Genomic DNA, 27,004 nt, shown 5'->3' on the forward strand with positions numbered 1-27,004 from the left:
TACCAGCAAAAAGACTCAGATGATCGTCAGCATTTTTTAGCAATAAAGCATATTGCATACCTTAATTATAAGGTATGCACATTTGTTTCTCATAATAGATATACTGCTATTGCACACTTAATAGACTACAGTATAGACATAACTTTTATATGTACTGGGAAACAAACAAACAAAAAATACATATAACTTGCACAATGAAGTGATATTCGCTGTATTGAAGTGGTCTGGAACTGAACCGCCAATGAACCTGCAATGTCTCCGAGGTATGCCTGTACTGCCGAGGAAAGCTTAAGTGCCTACCATTGACAGGTGCTGCAATTCCTAATCATTGTTAATCCTGCTTGCCTACCTTTTGCTTGGAGGACCAGGGCTGCCTGTGACACTTCCTTGTATAGTGTGCTTAGCAAAAAAGATGTTCCGTAACTACTTGGGGGTAAGGATGTGATTTGTTTTTATTTCACTTCTCCTTTTTGGGGATATTTACTTCCTCTGAAAATCAAATGTGTTCTGAAGTGTTCTTCAGTGTAATAAACCAGGGTGGTTCATTTGAAATCATGGTTTGGCAACAAGCCAGTCAGTTTGAGGGGAAATCTGATCCCACACTGGTCTTCTCAGCCACAGTCCCAGCCTGGGCTTCTGCTGTCATCCCAGGTGAGAGTCTGCAGACAGGTGTGCACTCAGCAGGAGGCTTCTGGGACTTCAGCTAAGAACATTCCCAAAGCGGGACTCACTTTCTTAAAGAGCTGTTGAGGTTGGCTGGGTGCCGGGGTGGGTCAGGGAGGGGCAGAAGCTCTGGCTGCTTTGGAACCACACAGCCCAGGTTCCTGTCTCAGCCCCACTGTTGCTGGCTGTGTGATCTTGGGCAAGTTTCTTCTTACCCTCTCTGGGCCCAAGTTTTCTCTTCTGGAAGACAGGTAGAGGTATACCTACCCTAAGCTGCTTGTGAGGATTATACAGAAAGTGGCTAACAGTGTCTGTCACATTGTAAGTTCACGACACATGTCAGTTTCCCTTTATTGATTTATTTTTTATTTTTTCCTTTATTGATTTTTATAAGAGTAGAACAGATGTCTAGTTTGGTGGGCTCTTCAATGCCTTCTGCCTGGTGCACTGCCCCTGACAGAGGTGCCAAGAGGTGTGTTCGGGGAAGTTTGGGTTCAATTCAGCTGCCATTAATTAGTGAAGCCTTGGACAAGGTGATGTTGAGGACCAAACAGGGAGACTCAATGTCCCCACCTCCCAAGGGTCTCGTTGACAGAAGCTGCAGATTCTGACATGCAGCGTGTGGTCCACATGGGTGACCTTGGCCTATGGGAGGATGTACTATGAAATGTTTGGGACCCAGTGCAAAATAAAAACCCCCTCCTGAAAAAAAAGTACAGATTTCAAGAATTACAGATTGCAACAGCAGAGCATTAAACCTAGCACAGGACACTTCTAAGTGTGGGCCCCCTCTAAGCACAAGCTCTGTGCAACTGCATGAGTCACATCCCCAAGAAGCCAGCCCTGGCCTGGGGTGACAGATTATTTTAGTTTGCCCCAGCCTCAGGGGTTTCCGGGGATCCAAGAAGTTCAGTCCCAGCTTGGTCACAGCCCAGCGGCTGCACTGTGCCAGCTCAGCCTCCAGTGACTCACTGGACCTACAGACCTCTCTGCCACATCCAGCTCTCTGACCCAGAAGGCCCAAGTCAGCCCCTGCTTGCAGGTCAGCAGCCCCACACATGGGGAGCTGGCTCCCTGCATGCCTGGCAATGCTGCCCTCCCTCGAACTCTGTGGGCCAGCCTAGCTGGCTTTGACCACCATGCCCAGCATCCAAGGGGGAGCATGGCAAGAGCTCTGGGCGCCGCTTTGTTTCCCACAGCTTTTCTCTCACACACTCTTCCTTCCACAGCCAAAATCCCAGAGAAGGCAGTTTGAGAGCCTCCCATCCCATCTCCTCTTCCATCCCCAAGCTCCAGGGCTGAGCCTCAAGGTGGGCGGCCATCTCTCACATTGCAGGAGAAATCTTCATCCCAGGCACCCAGGCTTGAGGCACTCACCAGGCTCCAGAATCCCCTCCACGCCCAAACCCAGTGATCAAACTCTAAGAGGTCCAGATCATGCTCTCCTTTGCCCTGGGGAGACCAGCCTTCTGGAGAGAAGGCAGCAAGGGAACAAGAGTGGAAGCTTTGAGGGGAGCAGTTCCTCTTTGTTGCACGGTGCCTGCATTCTGCCTGCCATCATAGCGGCCATGCATAGGTGTTGGCTAAGTTGGAGGCACCAGGCCAGGCAACAGGAATGCATTATTCATATAACGGGCTTTGCAGGAAGTTCACCATCCTAGTTTTGCAGAGGATGAGATGAGGGTCTCTGAGAGGTTAAATCACGTATCCCAAATCCCAAAGACTTCCCAGATGCCACGATCCAAATGGGACTCATCATCTCCCATGCCCCAAACCTGCTCCTCCCCTGGGCTTCCCTGACAGAGGGCTGGGAGCTTTGCTCTCCTCCTCTCTCCCTCTTCTCTCGATAATCAGTTCCCAAATCCTGTGGGTGACAGTACCTCCACATGCACCTACAAGTCACCCTGCAAACACTGAACACCTACCCTGAGACGACCTCTCCTCTCTGCAAATGGCCTCACCTCATTTCTGGGCTTCTGGCTCCTGGCTGATGACTGTTATTCTGGTCTTGTTACCATTTCCTCATCCCAGCCATTCTCCACACTGAATCGGGTGGCCCTTCAGAAACTGGAATCCGAAGCAGCCACTGCTCTGGGAAGCCGCCTTCAGTGGCTCCCTACTGGCTGCCCCTCACGGCCCTCCCACTCTCAGATGCACCCTCACCTCCTCCCACTCTCAGATGCACCCTCACCTGCATCTCTCTCTTCCCGCTCTCACTCCTGGGCCCTGTGCTACGTCTTGTGGGTGATTTAACAATCACCATAAATTTAGTGGCTTAAAACATCACACATTTATAATCTTACAGTTCAGAAGGTCAAAAATCCAAAAATGAGTTTCCCTGGGCTAAAATCAAGGTGTCAGCAGGGGTGCTTTCCTTCTGGAGACTTGGGGAGACCATTTCCTGCCTTTCCCAGCTTCTAGAAGCTTCCTGCATTCCTTGGCTCATGGACCCCACATTATTCTGACCTCTGCTTCCATCAGCTCATCTCCTCTCTCTGACCCTCCTGGCCACCTCTTATGAGCACAGTGTGATGACCTCGAACCCACCCATATAATCCAAAATTATCTCCCCATCTCAACATCCCTCACTTAATCACACCTGCAAATTCCCCTCTGTCATGTAAGAAAGCATAGTCACAACTTATGAGGATTAGGATGTGGACATCCCTGGGGCGCATTATTCAGCCCACTGTAGCCCCCATGAGGTTTCCGGTTTGAGCTACTTGGAATTCTTTCATAATCTCTATATCATACTTTTTCCTGGTTATTCATTGCCTCCTTTTAAATCACAAAATGTTTGCTGTGATTTAAATGTATGTCTGTGTGCATGACTCCCCTTCATCCCCCTTGACACCCTTCATTCTTATTGGCTTAAGTCCATGTCTTCCTTGATTGCTGAGATGATTGGGTGCCCATTCTCTGGGCTCCTGCAGCCCCGCTGAGTTCACCTCCTCCCAGAATTGAGGGACACTTAGCTCTCTCCATCTCTGCAGCCAGCAGTTGGCATGACACTTGGCACAGAGTAGGCCCTCAGTACATGTTTGTTGAATGAATCAATGTGTGAAAAAGTACCTTTGTGCTGCTTCTAGGTTTCAAAGACCAGTATGAGAGATGAGTTTAGATATCCTCAGATTGGTACCCATGTTCGTTGGGGGCCACAGGTGAGAATATTTCAGACTGAGTTTGTTCAAGAACATTCCAAATGAATGATTACCAAATAATAATAGAAGCAAGCTTACAAACAAAAGATCATAAAAACCAGAGGCAAGTGATTCATTCTGGCCTGGGGGTCTGGGAAGGCCTTGAAGGAAGTATGGGCTCTACTCTGCAGGACAGAGGACTAGAGAAGCTATTTCAAGTAGAGAGAGAGGGAGCAGTAGGAGGATAGGCACAGAGTCATGCAAGATAAAGAGGGAGAAGGGACATTCCTGGGTGATGATGTTAGCAATATGAGACAGGTCACCTCAGGTCATCCACTGAGGCCATTGGAAGTCAACAAATGTTTCTGTGTCTGTGTATTTTCAAGTCCAGAGATGACTCCAGTGGACAGCCAGGATGGAAAACTGCTGGGCAGGAGAAAGAGGCTCCAGGTTGGAATGCAGGGAAACACTTTCATTTAAGGAGCAGGTGGAGGAGAAGCCAGGTGAGGAGATGGAGAAATGATGAAGTGAAGGAGGCGAAGGAGGTGGTATGCGCCTGTAGTCCCAACTACTCAAGAGGCTGAGATGGGAGGATCACTTGAGCCTGGGAGGTCAAGGCTGTAGTGAGCTATGATCACGCCACTGCATTCCAGCCTGGATGATAGAACAAGAACCTATCTCAAAAAAAAAAATAAAATAAAAAATTAAAAAAAACAACAAGGAAGCAGAAGCAGAGGAGAATCAGAAGAGAGAATGTGTTTATTTGGGAGGACACTACCTACAGTGCTAAAACCTGCAGAATGACCAAGGAGAGAAAAAGCCCAGGGTTATCATGATCTGACATTCAAGGCAGAGGACAGGATGTTCAGACCTCACAGGCAGTGAGTGGAGACTGAGTCGTGGGAGAGAGTCCATTGGTGGGGACAGAGAGAGGTCAGAATCCACTCCCATGTCTCCTCCCTGCTCTACCACTTTGCTCTTCCTGGTGGACACCAGCAAGCAAATGCAGGTGACAGAAGCCTGGGAGAGGCCTGCTTCTGGAACCAGAGGGCCAGCAGACCACCTGCACCAGGACCTGGCAACTTGCAGTTGCCTGGAGCAACTTTTAGGAAACATCAAAAACAACCTGAGAGAGCCTGGTGTGGTAGCCCAGGCATGTTGTCCCCGGTCCTTGGGAGGCTGAGACAGGAGGATCCTCGAGCCCAGGAGTTCAATTCTAGCCTGGGCAACACAGCAAGACCCTGTCTCTGAAACAAACAAACAAACAGAAAATCCAAACCAAAAAACAAAGAAACCAAGCTGACAGAGACTGAGCTGTGACTGTGAAGGCAGCTGAGGGGATGAGCTCCCAGGTAGATCAGATTCAGCTGAACTCCTGCTCCCTCGTCTGTTCCAGGCAGCCCTGGGCAATGGAAGGGGCTGTGGCTTCTCAGGCTGCTTCTCACAGTCACTAGCCTAGAGACCCCTTTGTAAATGGGGAATGACACCCATTCTGTTTCATTGGCTTTGTAAGTGATGAAGTGCCATATAGCAAGGGGGACACTGGGATGCCCAGAGCCTTGAGTACAAGGCCTACAGAACCCACAAAGCCCACTCACTGGAATGACCAAGATAGGGTCCTTCCTACTTCGTAATTGACTTCCTACCTCATAGATGAATTGGAATGAGTTAAAATGAAAAGGGTTTCTAGCCCATCTAAAGTAGAACTTCTTGAACTATCTGTGGGCAAGATTCACACAATATTTTAAAACAATTTTAGTCCATTGTGAATGGATATTTTTGTAATGCAATATAAAGAAATTACTGGAAAGATGCAATAAAAAACCAGATTCCAACAAAATTACTCATCACATTTCCATCAATGTTTATATTCTCTCTTGATTTCTATACTCATCTTGCTGCAGACTGATGAGAAGCCCCACGTGTGAGCAGGCTTGGGTGTGAGTAGGGTTGATCTATCTTCTCACTGTTCAGTGTCAACCGGTTGCATGGATATCACCTGGGAACGGGCTAGGACTCTAGCCTCTTGGGCCTCATCCCATTTCTGCTGAACCAGAACCTGCTTTTTTGACAAGATATCCAACTGATTCATGTGCATGTTAAAGTTTGTGGTGACACCCATGGCAGCCAGGACTCAGGAATGTTTTGCAGAATGAAGGAATTAACCAAAACCTCTACTCCCGAACCTCAATTTCCCGTGACATAAGAACCGGTAACATCGACCTTCTTTCTGATGAGCAGGACCAACTATGTAATTTGCAGAGCCCACTGCAAAAGGAAAAGGTGGGGCTCCTTTAAAAAAATCATTGAGGGTTTCTAAGGTGGTGACAACCAAGCTGGGTCCTTCCAATGTGGGGCCATATGTGACTGCACAGGTCCCACCCTAGGAAGCTGCTGAGGTTCCATTGGGTCATTCTGGACCCACTCATGCTAGCCAAGGTAAGTGATGAGAATTCTGCTGTTTCCGTCTATTACCGACCATTGTCATCAAAAAGCTCCGACCCCTTATCCTTTTTGAAGTTTATTTTTTCTTAATATGCAAATAGAAACGGTTTCGGATGGCTGTTATTCCACTGTATAGAATTCTTTCAAAAATACAAACATGTGTGTGTCTATTAAAACGTGAATAGAAGCTCTATTTAGGGAAAGATAACTTGTGCTCATTTATTTTATTGATAGTGTACAGATTGTGATATATTGCATTACAATACTGACTGCTAGATTTCTTAGAAAGGTTTACTTTAGATTTACTGTAGATTTTTTTCTTCACAATAAAAATAAACTCATGCCAGTGTTCAGTAACCAATAATATCAATTCATTCAAATTTAATGACAGTTTTATTAAACTAAGAATCTCATGTCACAGAGCATTCACAGTGCAGGAGGTCACAGTTATTGAAAAAATAAATAGGGGGATAAATATACTCATTATTTACAACTTTTCAACTTGATGATCCTGCTTTGCCCGTTAGAGAGAGAATGAACAAAGATGGTGGTGTTCAGCTCAGCGTGCCAGAACGATCCTGGGGGGACTCGAACAACGTGTGAACAGCCCCAGAAGTTCTTGGTTTTAGTTGTTTTTAAGGAGGTTCTTTCAGGACACAAGAGTCCTCTGATTCCATCTACCTGCTATTTGGTAGGTTCCCTCAGAAACCACGCCCAGCCTGCCTTCCCATGGGCATTGTGGATCCGCCTGGCCTCTCCTGACTCGGCCCCTTCCTTAGCAACTCCTGCATCTACCCATGGGTCTGGCTGCATCTGGCTGACAGCCTTTTTCCTCTCTAGGTAATCAAAGCTCTCTTTGTGCTCAGACACCAGCAACTACTCCCTGCTGGCGGCTGCTGGGCAGGAGACACAGGCAGAGGCGCCCTGCCAGGGAGTGTGTACTCTGAAATGGAGACTGAGCCTCACAGACCAGCAACCCCCACTGTGGAGCTCCCCAAGAGTTGGCCACAGTGGCTCAGCCACAGTTCTGTCCACAGGGTCTCCAGGTCCCTCAGGTCCAAGCCTCATGCAGGAAGCTAAAGGAAGCAGACAGTGTGGTCATGGGGTCTGCAGCTTAGAGGGCAGGGATGAAAGGTGAGGGTGGAGATGCCCAGTGGCCAGAAAAAACTCACAAGAACAACTTATTTGGAAAAACAGAGCTGCCTTGTTTGCACTGCAGTCATTTCGGGAGGGGAAAAGTCCTCTCTTCTTCCATTGAAAGAGGACTGCGTGTCTGTCCTGAACGGACTTGAGAAATTCTGTGTAGAGAATTCTGGAGTGACCGCAAAGAAGGCTCTGTTGTTTGGGACATTCCCTTTAGGCACAAAGGCAGATCACACCAAACCATGCATCTAGAAACCAAAAGCTGCACATTCCCTCTCTTGATAGCTTAAAACATTTGTTATCCAGTGATGGGGTGATGAGGGTACCGACTCTCTGCAGGATTAAGAATTTTATTGGCCTGGTCCATGGACAAGTCCCAACCAACATATTGCATAAGAAGCAACTGCTTGGGCCAGGTGCAGTGGCTCACGCTTGTAATCCAGCACTTTGGGAGGTCAAGGCAGGAGGATCACTTGAGGCCAGGAGTTCAAGACCTACCTGGGCAACACAGTGAGATCCTTTCTCTAAAAATAGATGAAAACAAATTAGCTGGGTGTAGTGGCATGTGCCTGTAGTCCTACCTACTTTTCAGGCCAAGGCAGGAGGATCACTTGAGCCTAGGAGTTTGAGGCTTTCGTGAGCTGTGATCGAACCACGGCACTCCAGCCTGGGCAACAGAGTGAGACCCTTTCTCAAAAAGAGAGAGAGAAAAAAAAAGCAACTGTTTGAATTCTAGCAACAGTGGGAATAGGTGTGGCTTAAGCTGGCATTTGTCACTGGAGTTATAACTAAGGAACAGCCAGTTCTCAGACCTGTAAATCCAAGGGATAGAAAAGCCACACAGCCATGGGCTTGACTTTCCCATAGGCACAGTGTGGATTTTCAGCTCTCAGAGATGCCGCCCGTGGCCCTCAAATCCTGGTACCAGGATATCCCAGCAGTAGACATGTTCCTAGACTTGATGAGAGTATATTGTCAGCCCTGTTCAGAAGCGGGAGGAAGATTCACAACTTTGACAGCTGGACACTGACACCGTGAGACTGAATAAAGAGCCTTAGAAACATGCAGGTGAAAGATGAGCCATGCCCCTGGCAGTGTGTGCTTGGGAATGTTTCAGGATTTAACAGAGACAATGGCACCTGGGAGTCATTTGTCATTGAAAAGTTAGGAGTTGTAAAACCCCCATCAAATAACCAAAGCCCTAAAACCTCTCAGCTGGCTTCCCTGGAAAGATAGCTCCACCCTGGTCACAGAATGGGAGGGAAGTGCCTCTTCTCTTGATTCTGGATGAGCACCCATTTCTTTGCATTGGGAGCACAGTGACAGACTGGACATCCTCTCATTAGCTACCCAGCCTAAAGCTGAGCACAAAACTAGTGTCCCAATTTAGTTTTCTTTATCAACAAACAAATACAGCAACCTAAATCAAAATGCTTTTTTTTTGGCCAGTCACGGTGGTTTACGCCTGTATTCTCAGTACTCTGGGAGGCCAAGACAGGTGGATCACTTGAGGTCAGGAGTTCGAAACCAGCCTGGTGGAACTCCTTCTCTACTAAAAATCCAAAACTTAGCTGGGCGTGGCAGCGCATGCCTGTAGTCCCAGTTACTGGGGAAGCTGAGGTGGGAGAATCACTTGAACCGGGGAGGTGGAGGTTGCAATGAGCCAAGATGGCGCCACTGCACTCCAGCCTAGGCAACAGAGTGAGACTCTGTCTCAAAAAAAAAAAAAAAAAAAAAAAGGCCTTTTTAGAACCTGTACCCTGTGGATATGCCCTTTGGGGAACAGCTCTTTGCAGCAAGGCGAAGGTTCCCCCTACACAAGCCAGGCTGGCAAAGGTTATGGCTCAAAGTGAACAGCAAAATCCTGTGTTCTCTGTCCTGTGGCACAGGCCTAGAGAAAGACCCCCTCACTCTTGTTCCCATATAACTGACACAGTGGGGAAGATTTTCCCGAAGGACAGGAAGGGCCCCTCTCCATGCTTTGAGAAGCCCCGAGGGAGGCTTCATGCTTGAAGGGCTCACAGGATGAGCTACAGAGACCAGGAAATCCTTTGGGTGCACACACACACAAAGAGAGAGCAAGGGCAGTGCTTCAGGCCCAGGGTTAGGTGGGGGTTGACGGACTTACTGCCACCCAAGAGCTGCCCACAGAGCATTTTCAGAAATTTCTAGAAGTTTCCATGGGCACAGTGTGGCACCAAAGCTGCCGAGAGGAGGACCACCTCAGGTTCCCCAGGTACTCCTGCTAACTGCCCCCAGGGGAGGAGGGCTCCCTGGAAATCATGTCTGGAGGGCACTAGAGAGACCATAAATATGTAAAGCATGGCATTTGGGTACAATCTCCTGAGGATTTTCACTCTGACAGGTAAGTTCTTTATTCGAGCCACATGCATTTGCTGAGAGTGGATCACAGGGACAGCACAGCCACCTTTTTCTAGCCAGGAAGGAGCATGGCCCGGAAGGAAAGGAAAGACAGGAATGTGAGACAAAAGACCAACCCCTCCCTCAAGGACCCATTCACCCAGGGCAGAAAGGTCTCTGCTTCTCAACTGCTGAATCCCAGGGGGAAAGTTCCAAAGTGTGGCAACAGAACCTTTCCAGTTCCAGTTTCCTAAGCCCAACTCGCTTGTCTCCCATGGAGGGAAGGCATGGAAGGTAGCCTCAGCCGCTGGCACTGGGATTCATTCGCTCTTGCTTTTTCCCAGGGGGGATGAACTCTGATCCTCTCCTGTCCCTCTCCTGTCCCTCTGTCCACCCCAGCTTTAAGGAGGGGGAGGGGCCCCAGGATTCAGCAAGGAGAAAGGATAGGCAGAAAGACGGGTATCCAGCAACGACACCACCCACACCCTTCCCGAAATCCTGGTCTGCTTGGGGAGTCAGGGTTCTCTGAGAGGTGAGCTACTGCTGATGCAATTAGGCTTGCAAATCTCCATTAACAGGGAAAAGCAAGTGGAAGAAACCTGGACCCTGGGCTGCCCAGGAACGGGCTTTGGTCAGGGTCTGCAGGACTGCCCTGGGGTGATACACACACCCTACCTGGTCAGGGAAGCTTGGTGCCTTATCAGCTGCTTGGGTCTGTTAAGGCAGGGGACCGACAGGGGCAAAAGCAAGAAACAGTCCTAACAGGTGAGGAGTAAGGAGCAGATGAAAATTCACAAGGGCAGGCTGGGCGCAGTGGCTTACACCTGTAATCCCAGCACTTTGGGAAACTGAGGCAGGTAGCTCACCTGAGGTCAGGAGTTTGAGACCAGCCTGGCCAACATGGTGAAACCCTGTCTCTACTAAAAATACAAAAATTAGCTGGGTGTGGTGGCACACACCTGTAATCCCAGCTACAGCCTCAGGAGGCTGAGGCATGAGAATCACTTGAACCCAGGAGGCAGAGGTTGCAGGGAGCCAAGATGGTGCCACTGCACTCCAGCCTGGGTGACAGAGTGAGACGCTGTCTCAAAAAAAAGAAAAAAAAGAAAAGAAAGAAAAGAAAAAAAGAAAATTCATAAGGGCAGCCAGTTCTGTGCACAAGGAGGAGACACAGGTGACAAGGAGAAGAGGCACAAGGGCCAGCAGACTGTGGGTAACAGGAAAGATGGGGTGGGTAAGGCGAGGACTCTGTCCTGCTCACGGTGCCCTTAATTACCAGTCTCTCATTGCAGCTAACCCAGAACCCTCCTCCAGGGCCAGGTTCTCAAGATACTGGACACCTTCCACTCTAACTACACTTGACCTGGTGAGGCAAAATTCCAAACCAGAAGTCCACAGGCACAACCTGCTCCTGTCTCTACAGGCATTTTCCATCTGAGTACAATGAGTTTTTTTTTTCTTTTCTGCCCCTAATGAGAAGAGCGATATTCATTTTTTTAAATTGCCTATTTCTGTAGCAGAGTAATTACCCCATGCTAATGAGCTTTGGGAATAAACTAAAGTAATCCTGCGTAGTGATGAAAGTGTAATTTAAAAATGAAGGCCTAATTAATCATGCAATTCTTTAAACTTGTGATGCAAAAATATTTAGTTAAAAAAGAGAATTTTCCACCTACAGTGTATATACAGTTTTCTAGATTTAATAAATGCATAGATCCTTTAAAGGAAGTTACATTGGCACATTAAAGTCAAAAGAAAATTAGCCAAGAGGAGCATATTACATATTAAAAACATTATTTTAGTTTCTAACTGCAACTTTAGAGACTAAGAGTATCCATTTAGAATCTCAAACGGGTTCTGCTGAGGAAGAGGAGGGTAATTAGGATACACATGCTCTGAAAGCTACACAAGGCTTCAGAGAATTGAAAACCAGCAGGGACGCCATCAGGGGCCATGTGGCCTGTGCCTTGTCATAGCTAAAAATAATTTTTGGTCTTTTTTTCAAGAAAAAATAGAGGCATTGGATAGGAACAGATACTAGGAAATGACCTGAGGAACCCAGGAGTCAATGATATATTGATGAGGTTTTGACTCAAACAGTAAGAACCAACCAGGAGGGTAAAGTCACACCCACATTCACTCCCCAAGTGTGGCCAACTTACAGAGGCTGGCCTGGGAGGGGTGATGGACTGGTGCTTGGCCTCTCTTCTGCTATAACTGGCCATTGAACTACAGACCCTTGACCTCTCCAAGACACTACTTTCTGTTAAGTGGGGAGAATAATCCCTACGTACTTCACAGGGCAGTTTGGAGAATCAAAACAGGGACAGAAGCACTTTGGAACCCAGATGAGCCTGTAAGATGGGAGGAACCAGGAGAACTAAGCTATTAAGGGGACAGAGTGGTCCCGAGGGCTCTGGAATCCCTGCAGCTAAAGTTGATAACTGCTGAATCTACAGGGTCCCTGCCTTCCCACTTGGCTGATTTCTTAGGAAAATCACCCTTGTCCTCAAGTTGAAGACCATGAGCCCAATTTCTAGGTTAAAAAAAACAAAAAGAGAAGCCTGAACTTGGTGGAGCTATGATACTAATACTGATGTGAATCTCAAATAGAAGACTGGTGGTGGGGGTGAGGTCCTGTCGCAGGCTCATGCAACAGGGAACTTAAGGGACACAAGCACAAACACTTCCTCCTTTTGAAACTCGGAGGCCCTAAAGAGCACAGTCAGAAATTCCAACCAGGTCACGATCTTTGAGTCTCAGGAAGGGATTAGCTACTGGATTTAAACTCATCACCAAGTGTAAAGCGATGTCTGGTGAATCACAAAAAAATGTTCTTTCCTCTTACATCACCATGGGTAGTTCCCATACATTCATCCGTGCAAAATATCTCAATATTCAAAGTGCATCAAATCGGATAGACTTTTGCAATAGAAATATTAAAAAAATAAAAAACCTCTCTATAAAATTAATTGTGCTTTCTTTTTTAGAAACCATAAACCATAAATGGTTTGTATTCATAAATCTTTTAAATATATATTTGAGAGCTATGAAGTGGTCGAAAATTATTTTATATTTTTCTATCTAGTTTTGAGTCAGCCTCCCATTCTTGGCCTTTCACATATAGTAAACTACGTGGTTCCAGAAGCTTAGCTCTAAATATTCTAAATTCTGATTTTCACACTTGCCTTCAGCTAACCAGAAAGCAATTTGTTGTTTTTCAGGCAATCTCTCTTGCATAATTAACCAGCACTTCTGACACAGTCCAGTTCAGCAGGCTATGAAATTTGTTGGGCATATAAACAACTGGACCTTTCAACAGGGTGGTTTTGAAACTACAGCATTAACAAATAAATGACAAACCCACAAGGACAGTGCATTGTGTCACATAGAAGATCTGGAAAGTACAGCTGTAAACTATAATCTCCAGTCTCTGAGTTAGCACCTTTCCACATTAGTCTCTTACCTTTTTCCCTATTCCAAACCAAACACCTCAGTGCCAATGCAAGATGGCGCACAGAGGATTTGTGTCTCTACGATCATTACCTTTTTGGTGTGTGTCATGATCCTTTCATATGGAATGATAGTTTTCAAGTATGATGAACCTATATGATGTTTCATTGTTTAATATTTCATTGCTTATTCTCTGAATGCATCAATAAAAGTGAGAAGAATATTCACTCATTTTCTCTCTTCTGCAGAAAAAAAAATATTTTCATTCCTCCAGTTTTTCCAGGAAAAGGGGTAGAATGTCTGCCATCATGGGCCCTAAACCCCAACAGGTTGAGGTCTTGCCCCTTCCAAACTGTGGGTGCTTCCAGCAAAAGTTGGAGGCTCCCAGGAGCACATGCTGCCTAAGGAACCACCTCTGGGCCGGAGGTGACACTTGAGAACAACATTCCTATTTTGCACCTGCCCTATGTGATCTCGTGCTCACAAATGACCTCATTTCTGAGGCTGCCTGCAGAACAGAAAGACAAACTGCATGCAGAAGTCCTTCTGACTAAAGTGTGCAGGAGAGATGAGATGCTCGACACATCTCCGTGGTTGGCAGCTAGGGATCTTCGAAGCTGCTCAGATAATGGCCCCTGAATCCAGCCTTGCAGGGGTGGAACTCCAAGGAGGAGGAGGACGCCCAGCAGTCTGGCCTGTGACCAGACAAAGACCACGATGGCTCTTCCTTCCAGTGTGTGAAGGAACGGACAGTGGCTGCCTATGCAGGAGAGACCTGTGGTAGGGGAAGGAGGGAAGAGGAGGACGCCAGTGTCCCAGGGTGTCCAGATCAGCTCCCAGGGGCCGCGACTCAGCGCTAATCATCTTCCCGGCACATCGGCAAGTTGACGAAGGTAAAGACGTTAAACTCTATCATTATGGAGAAGCACAAGAAGATGGCGTAGAGAACCAGCACGTAGATGCCCAGCTTCCGGTCCAGTTGCCACTTGTTTAGGTGGATGCCAAGGACCTGGGAGGACAGAGTGCAGGAACTGGGCTTGCAGGGCAAAGAAATACAAAAGGCATTTCTACTGGAAAGCGATACCTAAATGAAGAAGCCTAGAACATTCTGCAGAATGTGGGCAAGTGTAGGGGGGTGCTGCAGGATGATCCTCAGTTTGACCAGAATAAACCCTAGAAGGCTTAGACTTGCCCCATGAAAGGGCAAGTCTCTGGCCCGGCCGCATTGACTCAGGGACACACAACAGCCACCCTCATGGGACCGGCCCTCCCCAGGTAGGCCCGTCACTTCCTCCCAGCTGGTCACAGGCATGTGGTCCTCATTGCCCAGGCCTTCTCTAGAGACGAACGGGGGCTTTAGCTGGATGACCCCTGTGCTTCAGAGCATGGCACCATGATCTTTTCCCTTGTCTTCTTAGCACAATTTCCAAGGCTCCTATGGACCCCTGGCTGGGCAAATGTCTGCTTGAGCCATCTTTCTCTTTGCATGTGCGTGCGTGCGTGCGTGTGTGTGTGTGTGTGTGTGTTTGGGGTACAGGGTTAAAGCAGAGAATTATCTTACATTTCTCCTTGACCCTTCTACCCTTCCTTCCACTGCCTTCCTCCTTGTCCCTCAATCAAGGCTTCCTGGGGCTGGATCCCAGGACCTCACTGGAGCATTGCAGGTAAAAAGTCATGAGTTCAAATCTTAGCTTTGCCATTGCCCAATTCTGTGACCTTGGGAAAGTTAACCCCTGAGCCCCGATTTCTTCTGCAATGGGAATAACAGCTCCTCCCTCACTGGGTGGTTGTAAGGATACAATAAAGTGACGCTGAAGTCAAGTGCTCAGCACAGACCTGGGCACGTGGGGTAGGGAGGCCTCTATCATTCTGACGTGCTATCCTGAGGCATGTCATGTCTCCCATTTGTCAGCTCAGATGTGCAGGGGAGGATCTCTCTCCTACTGGCACTAGAGAGGGACTGGACCAGGCAGCAAGAAAGGAAATGGAATTCGCTTCCTCTGGGGACCTCTTATGTACTCAGGAAAAGCACAGAAAGGGTGCCGATGTTCTTGGCAAAGACTGGACTTGGTGTGTCTATGAATGTCTACATTTTCTTGCCTTTATTCTTCATTACCAAGGGAAGTGACAGGGATGTTCAGAGTCACGTAAGTGACGAGTTGGAATCAGATAAAATCAAGTATGCCTGAGGCATCTGTTTTGGAATTTTAAAGACTCACAGTGAGAGCGACAGAGCCCAGCAACAGGACCACGGAATAGACCAGCCCCCGGCTGTTGATCTTCACCTGGAAAATCAAACACACGTGTCCTGAGTCTCTTGACTGCTCAGAGCCAATCCATCCTGAAATCCCAGTGGGTCTGGGCTTTCACTGCCTGGGCCAATGCATTCCCTCGTCAGGAAAACACAGATGTTCACAGGTGACCACATGGTCATGGAGGGTCAGGGAAATATGGAATCAAGTCACAACCCTGCTCATCTGAGGTGACAGCCTGGGATGGGGACAGGCACGCCAGCGGGCTGAGATGAGGAGTGGAAGTTCAGACATCCCTAAGGTGCTCTAGAAGCTGCCACGGAAAATGGGTGTCTGAGTGCCAAGGAGAAGAGGAGGTCGTCTCCCAGAGCCTCTCGCTGGAACTGGGCCAACATCACTATCCTTCTGGGTAAAACACATCAATTCAAGGTGAGAGGAACTTACTGTTGATCCGTAATTAACAACCATGGTCTGCAGGCCCCACGGTACGCCAAGTCCTACCAGGATGTCAAACACGTTGCTTCCTATGGTGTTGGAGACTGCCATGTCCCCAAGGCCTGCAGGGGACAACACATTTATTTTATAAGAGCAGGTCACCAGAAGCCTGTATTCTTTCTCCTAACTGTTCTATCAGTGCCATTCCTTGGAAAGGAATTCCTTCTGCAAGGATCTTACATTTCTAAACATTTTTGTAAGGCCAGGGATCCGTGCCCTTCCTCAAGCCTAAAGGGGACAATTACGGGTTGACTGTAACCCTCCAGATTAATATGTTGAAGTTCTAACCCTCAGTACCTAAGAATGTGGCTTTATTTGGAGATTGGGTCTTTATAGAGGTAACAGATTAAAATGAGGTCATTAGGGTCTTAATCCAATATGACTGGTGTCCTTATAAAAAGGAGAAATTTGGACACACAGGAAGAACCTGGGCAAAGATGAAGACAGCCAAGGACAGAGAGGCAAGAGGGGCCTGGAACAGATTCTCCTTCAGGCTTCTGGCCTCCGGAACCACAAGATAATACATTTCCATTGTTTACAGCACCCGGTTTGTGGGAATGACAGCCTAGCAGATGCATGTGGGGCCCTGCATGATCTCTCCTGCCGGGCTCATCAGCTGATGTTCTCTGAGGACTCCCGGCTGCTGTGCCTCACTTCATGCTTCCAGCTACCCTGGGCTGGAGGTCGGAGTGGGGCATCACCTCATGTGACAGAAGATGAAACAGGCTTGGGATGTGCCCAAGGTCACCTGGTCCAGCATCCTTTTTACCAAGCCTTGAAACATATTTGAGACCCAGGCAACAGTACCCACGACCCAGGCTGGGATCATAGGACATCGATTTTATTCCCTGCTAGTTTCTGAAGGGTGAGCTCTCTTTCCCCAACAAGGCTAGAAGCATATCAGAGGCAGGGGCTCATGTCCTCATCCTTCCCCTTCCTGTCCAGCTGTCCAGTATCCAGCTAGCCACACAATCAGGAAGTTAGTAACTGGAGAGGCATATAATTAAGAAAGCAAACTTTTATAAGTAAGATTCATACTGGCTGGAATCTGCCCTAACCCGGCCATTAAGCCATACTTCCACACCACTATCCTAACCTGGCACACATACGCATGTTTTTGGAATGAACAAACCTGAAACACAAATGCCTAGAACCACAACATTGCTTTGGTAGCTGGGACGTATGGCAGCCAACTCAGATTGGCACCCACACAGGCAGCCCATCTCTGTTCGACCGCCAGCCCACCTATGTTGCATAGCTAGGTCACCTCTTCCTCCACTGCTTGTTGCTGTCATCTGTTGACCCCTTACAATCCTCCTCCCAGCCTGCCCCAGGCACTGTTTTGAGTGACTGCAAAATCTCGGCAGCTTAGTCCTGTTAGGGGTGGCGTCTCTGGGAAACTGGACATCTGGTCTCTTAGTGTCTGGTAAGATGCAGGAACGTGCAGCAACTATTGTGGCTCAGTTAGTTGCACCTGGTGAAGAGGCAGGCACTCCAGCAGGTCAGGAGGGTAGAAAGGTGCCTGAGTTTGCAGAGGAGGGGATGAGTGGGTCTCAGGTTTGGTGGACTTCCCGCTCTGCACAAACGGGGCTGCCGGCAGCTGTGTGAGCCTTTGAGGACTTCTAGGGCAGTGTGACTCAAACTTTAGTGAGCACAGGAATCACCTGGAGGTCTTGTGAAAATGCAGATTCTCCTTCAGTGGATCTGGAGCAGGGTTTGGGAGTCTGCGTTCCTCATAAACTCCTAGGTCAAGCTGATGCCCTGGGCTAGGACCACACTTTGTGCTGGGGGCCTGGAGGGAGGCCAGGATATGGTGCCTGTGGTTAAAGCACACGCTGCATGGCCTCCTGGTTTGTACAGAAGGCTCTGAATAGGGGTTCCTGGATCTTTTGTCATCAGGAAGCTATTTTTTTTTCTTTTTGAGACGGAATCTCCCTCTGTCACCTAGGCTGGAATGGAGTGGTTCACTGCAACATCCACCTCCTGGGTTAAAGCGATTCTCCTGCCTTAGCCTTCCGAGTAGCTGGGATTACAGGCATGCGCCACCATGCCTGGCTAATTTCTTTTATTTTCGGTAGGGGCAGGGTTTCACCATGTTGGCCAGGCTGGTCTCGAACTCCTGACCTCAGGTGATCCGTCCACCTGGGCCTCCCAAAGTGCTGGGATTACAGGCATGAGCCACTGCGCCCAGCCAGGAAGCTATTTTTAACCATTTTTGTTGGAGTCCCTGTCAATCATATCAATGTTACCCTGAGGACAATTACACACCCCCACTCCTGGCCTCACCCTTCCTCCTCCCAGCCCAGCGTAGCTGGGAGCATGAAGTGAGGCGCAGCGGCTGGGAGTCCTCAGAGAAGTACAGAAGTTTCTGTGCTTCTACATTTCACTGTAGCCACTCTGAAATGATGTGCTGCTTCAGAGACTCATCTGTCCCTTGGTCCTAAAAGAGACCCTTTGTTGACCTTATTGGGACACCCCCCATTCCTGCAAGCCCTTAAACTTCCAGCATCCTGATATCCCTCCCTAGCCTGAACTCCAGGGCCAGTTGTTTAAACTGCACATTCCCTTGTCCCTTGACCTTCCACTGTGTCCACACAGCCGACTCTGACTAGGGATGAACTTGTCATCTGTGCACTGCTGGAGCTGGCATGACTGAATCCCACCAAGTTCATGTCGCTGAACGTCGGCTGGGCCCCTGATGCTCACCAACTTTCCTTGTACTCATTGTACTTGGCTGAGTACCCCATCCCCATTCATGTCCATTTGGAACCTGTGAATGTGACTTTATTTGGAAATAGGGTCTTTGAGGATGTACTCAAATTAAGGTAAGGTCATACTGAATTAGGGTGGGTTCTAATCTGATGACTGATATCCTTATAAGAAGGAGGAAGTCTGTCGGGTGCAGTGGCTCATGCCTGTAATCCCAGCACTTTGGGAGGCTAAGACAGGTGGATCACTTAAGGTCAGGAGTTTGAGACCAGCCTGGCCAACATGGTGAAACCTTGTCTTTACTAAAAATACAAAACGTAGCTGGGTGTGGTGGCGATTGCCTGTAGTCCTGGCTGCTCAGGAGGGTGAGGCAGGAGAACTGCTTGAACCCAGGAGGCAGAGGCTGCAGTGAGCCAAGATCATGCTACTGTACTCCAGCCTGGGTGACGGAGTGAGACTCCATCACAAAAAAAAAAAAAGAGGAAGAAGAAGGAGGAGGAGGAAAGGAGGGAGGGAGGGAAGGAAGGAAGGAAGGAAGGAAGGAAGGAAGGAAGGAAGGAAGGAAGGAAGGAGAAGGAGGAAAAAGAGGAGGATGAAGAGGAGGAGGAGGGGGAGGAGGAGGAGGAGAAGGAAGTCAACACAGACATACCAAGGGAAGAATGCAGTATGAAGGCAGAGGCCGAGATTAGAGTGATGCAGCTACAAGCCAGGGAGACCCAAGGATTGCGCGACCACTGGAAGCTAGGAAGGGGCAAGGAAGGGTCCTCTCCTAGAGCATTCAAAGGACCATGGCCCTGCTGACACCTGGCTTTCAGACTTCTAGCTGCCAGAGCTGTGAGACAATGAACTTCTGTCATTTTAAGGCACCCTGTTGTGGCACTTTCTTATGACTCCCTAGGGAACTAACATGCTCACATCAAAGGTCACTCAGTTAAATTCCATTCCTCCCTCAGCTGCTGTCCCTAACTGTCCCCATTCTCTGTAAGGGCCCTGCCTACCAGAAAACATACTCCCACTCTTCCTTTCCCCTCATCTCGTGGTTTCTCAGGCACAACTCACTAACCAACCAATCAACCCTTCATCTTGGAGGAATAAAATGTCCTGTCCCTCAAAGCCAACCGTTCTCTTTGGGCACTGTTCTTTTCTCCTGTCTCCTGTGAGATTCTACGCCATTATTCACCCATCCCCATCCCTATACTTTCAAACTCTGCGCTGCGAGGAAGATCTGTGGATGTCCATGCTGGGATGCTACCTTGCTAGCAGAAAAGGGGAAGTCAGTAAAACCTGCTCTTGTTACAGCTCTTTTGTTCCACCATCAAAGCTCATACACTCATTCCTTGTGTTGCTCAGCCCATGCCATGTAGTAAGCCCAAAACAAAAACCACCAAACCAACCAAAATATTATACACATTCTAGAGGTCAGAAGAAGAATGGGGAAGTTGGATGTATAGGATGCCCATGCTTTGCCTTTCTTGGACCAGAATATTTCTTGTTATTAGCTCATTTGCTGTATAAAGTTTGGACTTGGCCTCTGTTCAATCTCACATTGACTGCTGACCTCAGAACATTTTTGTTTTTAAACAACCACTCTAGCAAAAGCTTCTAGATAGAGGTCTGGAGTTCATCTTGGTAGCATTCTCTCCGTGGATGGAATCTAATAAATGATGCTTTCTAGATGTCACAGTTTTTCTCCATAGTAGGACTTGACAACTGCCAGTCATAAGAGCCACAACTTGGTCAACTATAAGTCAGGCAGAGATGCGGATGCAGCAGCCTGCACTGCATGACTGTGAGAGCTGGGGCATAATCCATACCTTGTCTCGCGACAATTAAGCTGGCCATGCAGTCTGGAACACTTGTCCCTGCTGCCAGGAAAGTAATGCCCATGATGACATCTGGGATCCCAAGTGTGTATCCGATAATAGTCACCTGCAGAATGGGGGTTGGAGACATGAACTCAAACAACAGTGTGTGGACTAAAGAAATATTCCAAGTATTAGAGACACTGTAAGCGTAGGAAATGGTGATTTTGGAATTACTGGGGCTGCCTCTTTTAAAAACAAAACAAAACAACACTGAACTACGAGGCTAAGAAGCCAAAAGACAGAAGGATGGAAGGAAGGAAGGTCTTGAGTGTGCACATACCATCCAGAGTGCTCAGGACCAGGGATGCCATATGAACCCTGCTTTACCCTGGACTCCATGCCCAGGCCCTCTGAGCCCTCTGACACTCAGGCTTCAGACAAGGAAACAGATTCAAGTCCTTGGAGGCCTTGGGGGCCTTGGGGGCTGGTTTTGGCTCTGCCCTATCTGCATGACTTTACAGAAGTCATGTCTTCTCTTTGGTCCTCAGTTTCTCCAACTGCACAAGTGTTCTGAGGAAATGGACAATCCATTTCCAAGGCCTCTCCCTTTTGATACTGACATTCAAGAATCATTCTTCCAAAGCCTTGAGGGTGAGAGATGTATTAATAAAAGGTGGGGGTGTAGGGGATGGACAGGTGGGCCTTCACTGCTTGCTGGAGCCTCGCCAGGACATAGTGAAAGTAAGCGCAGGGTGCTCAGGTGGGTACGCCTTGCATAGGCAGAGATCAAGGCTACAATGGGCACTGCCTTCTTTACAGACTTTTACTGTCAAGGCCATTCTAGTCCCCCAAACTGAGACTGTCTGAAGTTCAAACCCATAGGTAAGAGTGCCCCAGTAAAGTGGTTCCTGTGACCCCAGGATCCTGGTTTAAGAAACATGGGTGGGGTTTATACATCAAGGTGGTGTCCTGTCTCATTGATAATTAGCAGAACTGATTTAATCACATGGTTATTTTCTATAACTAGAGAAGAAATTCACATATTCATTAATTTGATGTTCCTGAGTCTCACACCCACCCAAATGTCATGAAATGCTTTTTTTTTTTTCACTTGTAATGTTGTTTTGGGAATACACTTCAGTAAGAGAAATCACTGGATCCTTTCTTTAAAATCTGAAGATGAACTGGCCTTTAATTCTATTCAGAAAATTTAAAAATTGCACATCCAACTCACTTAAGGCATAGCTTTCATTCTCTGATTGTCATCTTTTTCTAGGGAGGTGTTTTTTTGTTTTTTTGTTTTGTTTTTTTTGACAGGATCTTGCTCTGCTCCATAGCCCAGGCTGGAGTGCAGTGGATTGACCATGGCTCACTGTGGCCTCAACCTCTCAGGTTTAAGCAATCCTCCCATCTCAGCCTCCTGAGTAGCTGCAACTACAGGTGCATGCCACCACGCCTGGCGAATTTTTTTTTTTTTTTTTTGAGACGGAGTCTCACTCTGTCACCCAGGCTGGAGTGCAGTGGCCGGATCTCAGCTCACTGCAAGCTCCGCCTCCCGGGTTTACGCCATTCTCCTGCCTCAGCCTCCCGAGTAGCTGGGACTACAGGCGCCCGCCACCTCACCTGGCTAGTATTTTGTATTTTTTTAGTAGAGACGGGGTTTCACCATGTTAGCCAGGATGGTCTCGATCTCCTGACCTCGTGATCTGCCCATCTCAGCCTCCCAAAGTGCTGGGATTACAGGCTTGAGCCACCGCGCCCGGCCTAATTTTTAAATTTTTTGTAGACACAGGGTCTCGCTATGTTGCCCAGGTTGGTCTCAAACTCCTGGGCTCAAGTGATCCTCCTGCCTTGGCCTCCCAAAGTGCTGGGATTACAGGTGTGTAAGCCACCACACCCAGCCTCTAGGAAGTTTAGATAGTAACTAATTCCAACTCTTCTTCCTCATCCCCCATATGGAGTGGGTTATGGAGACTTTAATCTTCATTATGGAAGCATGGAAACAGCACTGCTGCATCTCATGGTGAAAATGGCTAATATTTCCTGTTATGAGCAATCAGCCATGCTGCAAACTCAAATCACAATACCTGAACAAGATGAAGTAAGATTAGGTTGAAATTGGGTATAGTGTATGCAACACTAATTCAACACAAAAAAGGCACTATAAGAAATCGCACTGCTTAGTGGCCAAACTGTGTATTATTCAGTGATGCTCATGATCATCCGACTGTTACCTAATTGGCTGTTGGTTTCAATAAGTGGCTAACTACTGGATGCTTCTGACACGGTCTAACCAAACTGTTCTGGGCTGGGAGCAGTGTATGAAAGAGAGTGGTCAGGAGGGACATGAATGAGGTCCTGGGGGACTTGAATATTCAAGTGTTCCCATGTCCCGCATTCAGCTGAACCAAGGCCAAGGTGTTCCAAGTGTGTGTGTCTGGGGCTGGGGCAGATGCTGGGGTCCTGAAGGCTTGGAGTTGTTCTGCCCCTCCTGAGTTACATGACTTGTTTCATTGACTAAAACACAATCAGAGTCCATCCTGGGCTTTCTTTTGGGATACAGAACTCTAAGCAGGTACCAGGAGAAAGGGAGAAGGGGAGCAGGCTGGGGGCAGTGCCTTCCACCAGCTGGTGTCTTGGGGAGGCTCTGCCACAGGGACAGGAGGGCTGCTGCACGAGTAGGTGTAAGGACACTCACAGAGGCTGGGGCAGGTCTCTGATCAGCCTGAGGAAGCATCTGAGATGAGGGAGGTGGCCAAAGGGTAGGATTTCAGGAAAGCACAGGCAAAATGGCTCCCATACACTGTTCAGAATCTCAGTAATGCTCTGGGAGGGATGGGGGAAGGTGTGATTGGGTTGCGGGGAGGGAAGAGACAGGATTTGGCCAAATGTCTAGAAAGTGCTGGGCTGTCTTTTCATTCTCCCAATGGCCTTGTGAGAGCGATGATCACCCCCACTTCATAGAGGGAGTCACCAGCTTCCGTAGTTTGCAAGAGGTAGGACTGGGATTCAGCGCTGTTCTCATGTGATCCAGGATCCTTTGTTCCCCACTAAACAACACGGTTTCTCTGGAGTTAAGGGAAAGGTGGCTCCTTGGCCAGCATGGAACATTTACTGGCCCTGCTGTCTCTCACATCAAGATCGCTTGCCTTCTCTGCTGCTGGTGTCAGGCATTAGGAGGAGAACAAAGGGACTTGATGCTAATTACTAGGGTGTAAGGGGCTGAGAGTGAGTTTCACAATCAACAGAACTGCAGCCATGCTGGAACTGCTTCCCCTCTCTTTGCTCCTGGGAATGAGGAGGAGAAGCGGGGATCCCATTAGGTGGTACACAGAAAGTGGGGAAGGAGACTCCTGTGTGGCCTGACCCAGCCCAGCCCAGATGATGAAAGGTTTATATGGGGACCTGTCCTGTGTGACCAGAGGAGCTTATGAGGAGCTACACCAATGTCTCTCTGCCTGTAAAACTCCCATCCAATGAAATGTGAAAAGTCCAGTAGCAAACTGAGAGGCAGCTTACGGTAGTAGCTGAGATCATGGGCTTAGGAGATCAATACCTGGGTCCTAATCCTAACTCTAGCACTCACTAACTGTGTAACCTTGGGGAAATTACTCAATTTCTCCACGCCTCGATTTCCCCCATTTGTTAGATGGGGATAATAACACCCATCCCTTGGGGCTGTTATGAGGATAAGGAAGAGTTTATGTGAAGTACTTAAACCAGCATCCAGCACATCAGTGCAGAGAGGAGCATTCCTGGGCAGGAGCATGGAACAAGCTGCCTTGTGTTCAGCCTCATCTCCCTTGACTCCAGTCTCCTTCCTTCACATTCCCTCAGGACCCTGGAAACCAAGGGGACTTGGTGATCATCCACCTGTCATATTGCTCTGCCTATAACACCAGAGTGATTTAGGCTGCCTAAATTAGCACTGTGATTTAGGCTGCCTGTGTGAAGGCTGGTCTCCTTCCCTCACACTCAAACGCAGGCACTGTGCTGTGTCTGCATCCCGGGTACCTGGCTGAGAGTCATGCACTTCATTCAAACCCTTTTCTACTGAGAAATATGCTGTGGTCAGTGAGGCCAGTGACTTGCCCAAAGGTGGCATAGCAGTACCTGTGGTTAGCCTTGAACTCAGCTCCCCACCTCTCCCTGGCTGTGCACACTGTCCTCCCCCTGCTCCCTCCACTTACCAGCCACACCATGATATAGGAGAACACAGCAATCCACAGTGTGGCGGTGATGAAGGTGACCATGAAGAACTTCTCCCAGCGGGGCTTGCTGCAGTTGGGAATGGTGACGCACAGGAGGAAGATGAGGGGCCAGGTGAACACCCACTTGACCTTGTCCCCTCTGGCCTCTGCAGGGGGAAGGGGCAGAGTGAGAAAGGAGGGGGAGAGAAACACACTGGGTAACACACCTGCCAGTCTACCTGTCGGTTTAGTCTTCAAGCTAAATAAGAGAATGCCACCGATGTGACTCTAGGCAACTAACCTTGCAGAATCACAGAACTCCATATTGTCACCCTGGAAGTGGCAAGACAATTTAGTAAGTGTTTGTTGCTTGAATAACTTAAGTCATTCGAAATCCTTCATTTGACAGGATAAGGAAAGTGAGGTCCAGAGTGGGAACAGACTCACCCAGAGGCGCTGGAATGGGGATGTAAGTTATGGTTGGGCTTTGGAATCAGACAGCCCTGGACTGGATGCCAAAGCACCTTGAGAATCGCAACTCTACTTCCTCCTCTGACAGTAATAGCTTACACGTAACAACAACAGGGCAGCAATAATCAACACATTCAGCATTTGCCATGTGCTATGGGCACAGTGCTAAGTGCTTTGCATCTTATTGGTTTCTTCATCTGTTAAATGAGAAAGTTATCTCTTGGTTGTTGCAAGAATGATGTGACAGAGTGTACGTAAAATACCCAGCACACGGGGCCTGGCACACAGCAGGTGCTTTGGAAATCTCAATTCCTTTGTCCCAAAGTCATGTAGTCAAGACTGGTGCAAGACTAAACGTGTGCCCTGGCTGGCAGTCCACATCTCACTGGGCCCTACCAAGGGAATCCAGAAACAATTCAACGGAGGAAAAGAGGCCTCATAAGCCATTGAGTGTAAGCATAGTTTCCTTAATAAGCCACTGAATATAGGTGTGCACATGCAGGTTAAAAACTGGCCTGCTCGTCAATGAAATGGTAGAGGAAGGACTTCTGCAATTTTTATTTTTTATAGAAGCCTCGAGAACAACAGCAAAAAATTGTCAGAATCAACTTTTTCAGAGCTCTGGAATTAACCTAAGGTTTGCAGCAATCCAGGGAACGTCTATTTAAAAAAAAATCAGTTGGACAGTAAGTAAGAACAGTGAACTCTGTGGAGTTTTAACTTTCCCTATTTTTACTCCTTCTTGCCAGGTCTGGAGTAACCTTGAAATCTAGCAGCACACAACCACATTGAAAAACAGCAGGCTAGCAGCCACCAGAGGGGCAGAACAAGGTTGGAGGACCTCCCAAGTTCATTCCCATAGAATTGTTATTATTTGACCTGTCTGATGGTTGCCTAGAAGACTCCACTTTCAAGGCTGCCTTTATTTTACCAGAATCTGAGCTTACCCAGTGTGAATAGCGTTTTTCTTGGATGTGTTTGTTGAAAACAATTAGAGGCAATTATTAAATCATATTGCCGGAAGTGGCAGATGACAGCTGGGACAAGTAACAGGTTAACCAAAAAGCATAAAAGGAAAAGCTGGGGAATGAGACATCCACAGTGGGCTTTGAAAAGCTCCTAGATATCTCTGGGAATCTAACAGACCATGAGCTGTGCCCAAGGTTCTTTACATGCTCAGGAAAGACTCGAGACTGCTGTAAGCTTTCACCTCTGCCTAACTGAGGCTCTGTGCAAATAAGAAGGAAAGGCTACTGCAGAGTTGTGAACTACCCACCCGAGTGTTGGAGGCATGCCCCAAAACACACAGAGTCCCTTGGCAAAGACTGGGAGAATGATTGGATCCAGGAACCTAGGGAAGGCTCTGTCTAATCATTAGCTGACCTCTAGGCTAACCTAGCAGAGACTTCAGTGGCCACACACAACAAAGAACATGAATTTTACACAATTAGTTTAGAAAAGTCACTAAACAAGCAATAATAATAAAGAGTAACAACCACAAACCCTAGAACAGGAGACAATCTCCTGTTCTCCAACCACAATGGAACAGAATTAGAAACCAATAACAGAAGGAAAACTGGAAAATTCACTAATACATGGGAAATGAAATAACATACTCCTAAATAAAGGGCCAAAGAAGAAAGCACAAAAAAATTAGAAAATACTTTGAGATGAATCAAAAAAATGTAACATACTAAAACTTATGGGATATAGTGAAAACAGTACTTAGAAAGGAATGTATAGCTGTAAAATACCTATATTAAAAAAGGGAAAGATCTCAAATCAATGACCAAAACTTTCTCCTTAAGAAAAGTAAAAGAAGAGTAGAAAATGAAGTCCAAAGAAAGCAGAGGGAAGGAACAGAAAATCAAGGTTAG

The 27,004-nt window shown here is 47.7% G+C and overlaps 1 protein-coding gene across 3 annotated transcripts in view; it reads right to left on the reverse strand.

The window, feature by feature from the left end:
- Positions 1 to 11,436: 11,436 nt before the first annotated feature.
- SLC24A4 (solute carrier family 24 (sodium/potassium/calcium exchanger), member 4) overlaps positions 11,437 to 27,004 on the reverse strand; it is a 174,057-nt gene continuing 158,489 nt past the window's right edge. For all 3 annotated transcript variants that reach the window (XM_011949392.1, XM_011949391.1, XM_011949390.1), the window contains exons 13-17: positions 24,657 to 24,823; positions 20,476 to 20,590; positions 15,902 to 16,014; positions 15,425 to 15,490; positions 11,437 to 14,214 (exon numbers count right to left, since the gene is read on the reverse strand). In XM_011949392.1, the coding sequence (XP_011804782.1) occupies positions 14,062 to 14,214; positions 15,425 to 15,490; positions 15,902 to 16,014; positions 20,476 to 20,590; positions 24,657 to 24,823 (614 nt within the window). In that variant the 3' untranslated portion in view covers positions 11,437 to 14,061. The remainder of the gene's footprint in view (positions 14,215 to 15,424; positions 15,491 to 15,901; positions 16,015 to 20,475; positions 20,591 to 24,656; positions 24,824 to 27,004) is intronic.

This window comes from Colobus angolensis, unplaced genomic scaffold (assembly GCF_000951035.1).
Source record: "Colobus angolensis palliatus isolate OR3802 unplaced genomic scaffold, Cang.pa_1.0 Scaffold3, whole genome shotgun sequence".
NCBI classification, from domain to species: domain Eukaryota; kingdom Metazoa; phylum Chordata; class Mammalia; order Primates; family Cercopithecidae; genus Colobus; species Colobus angolensis.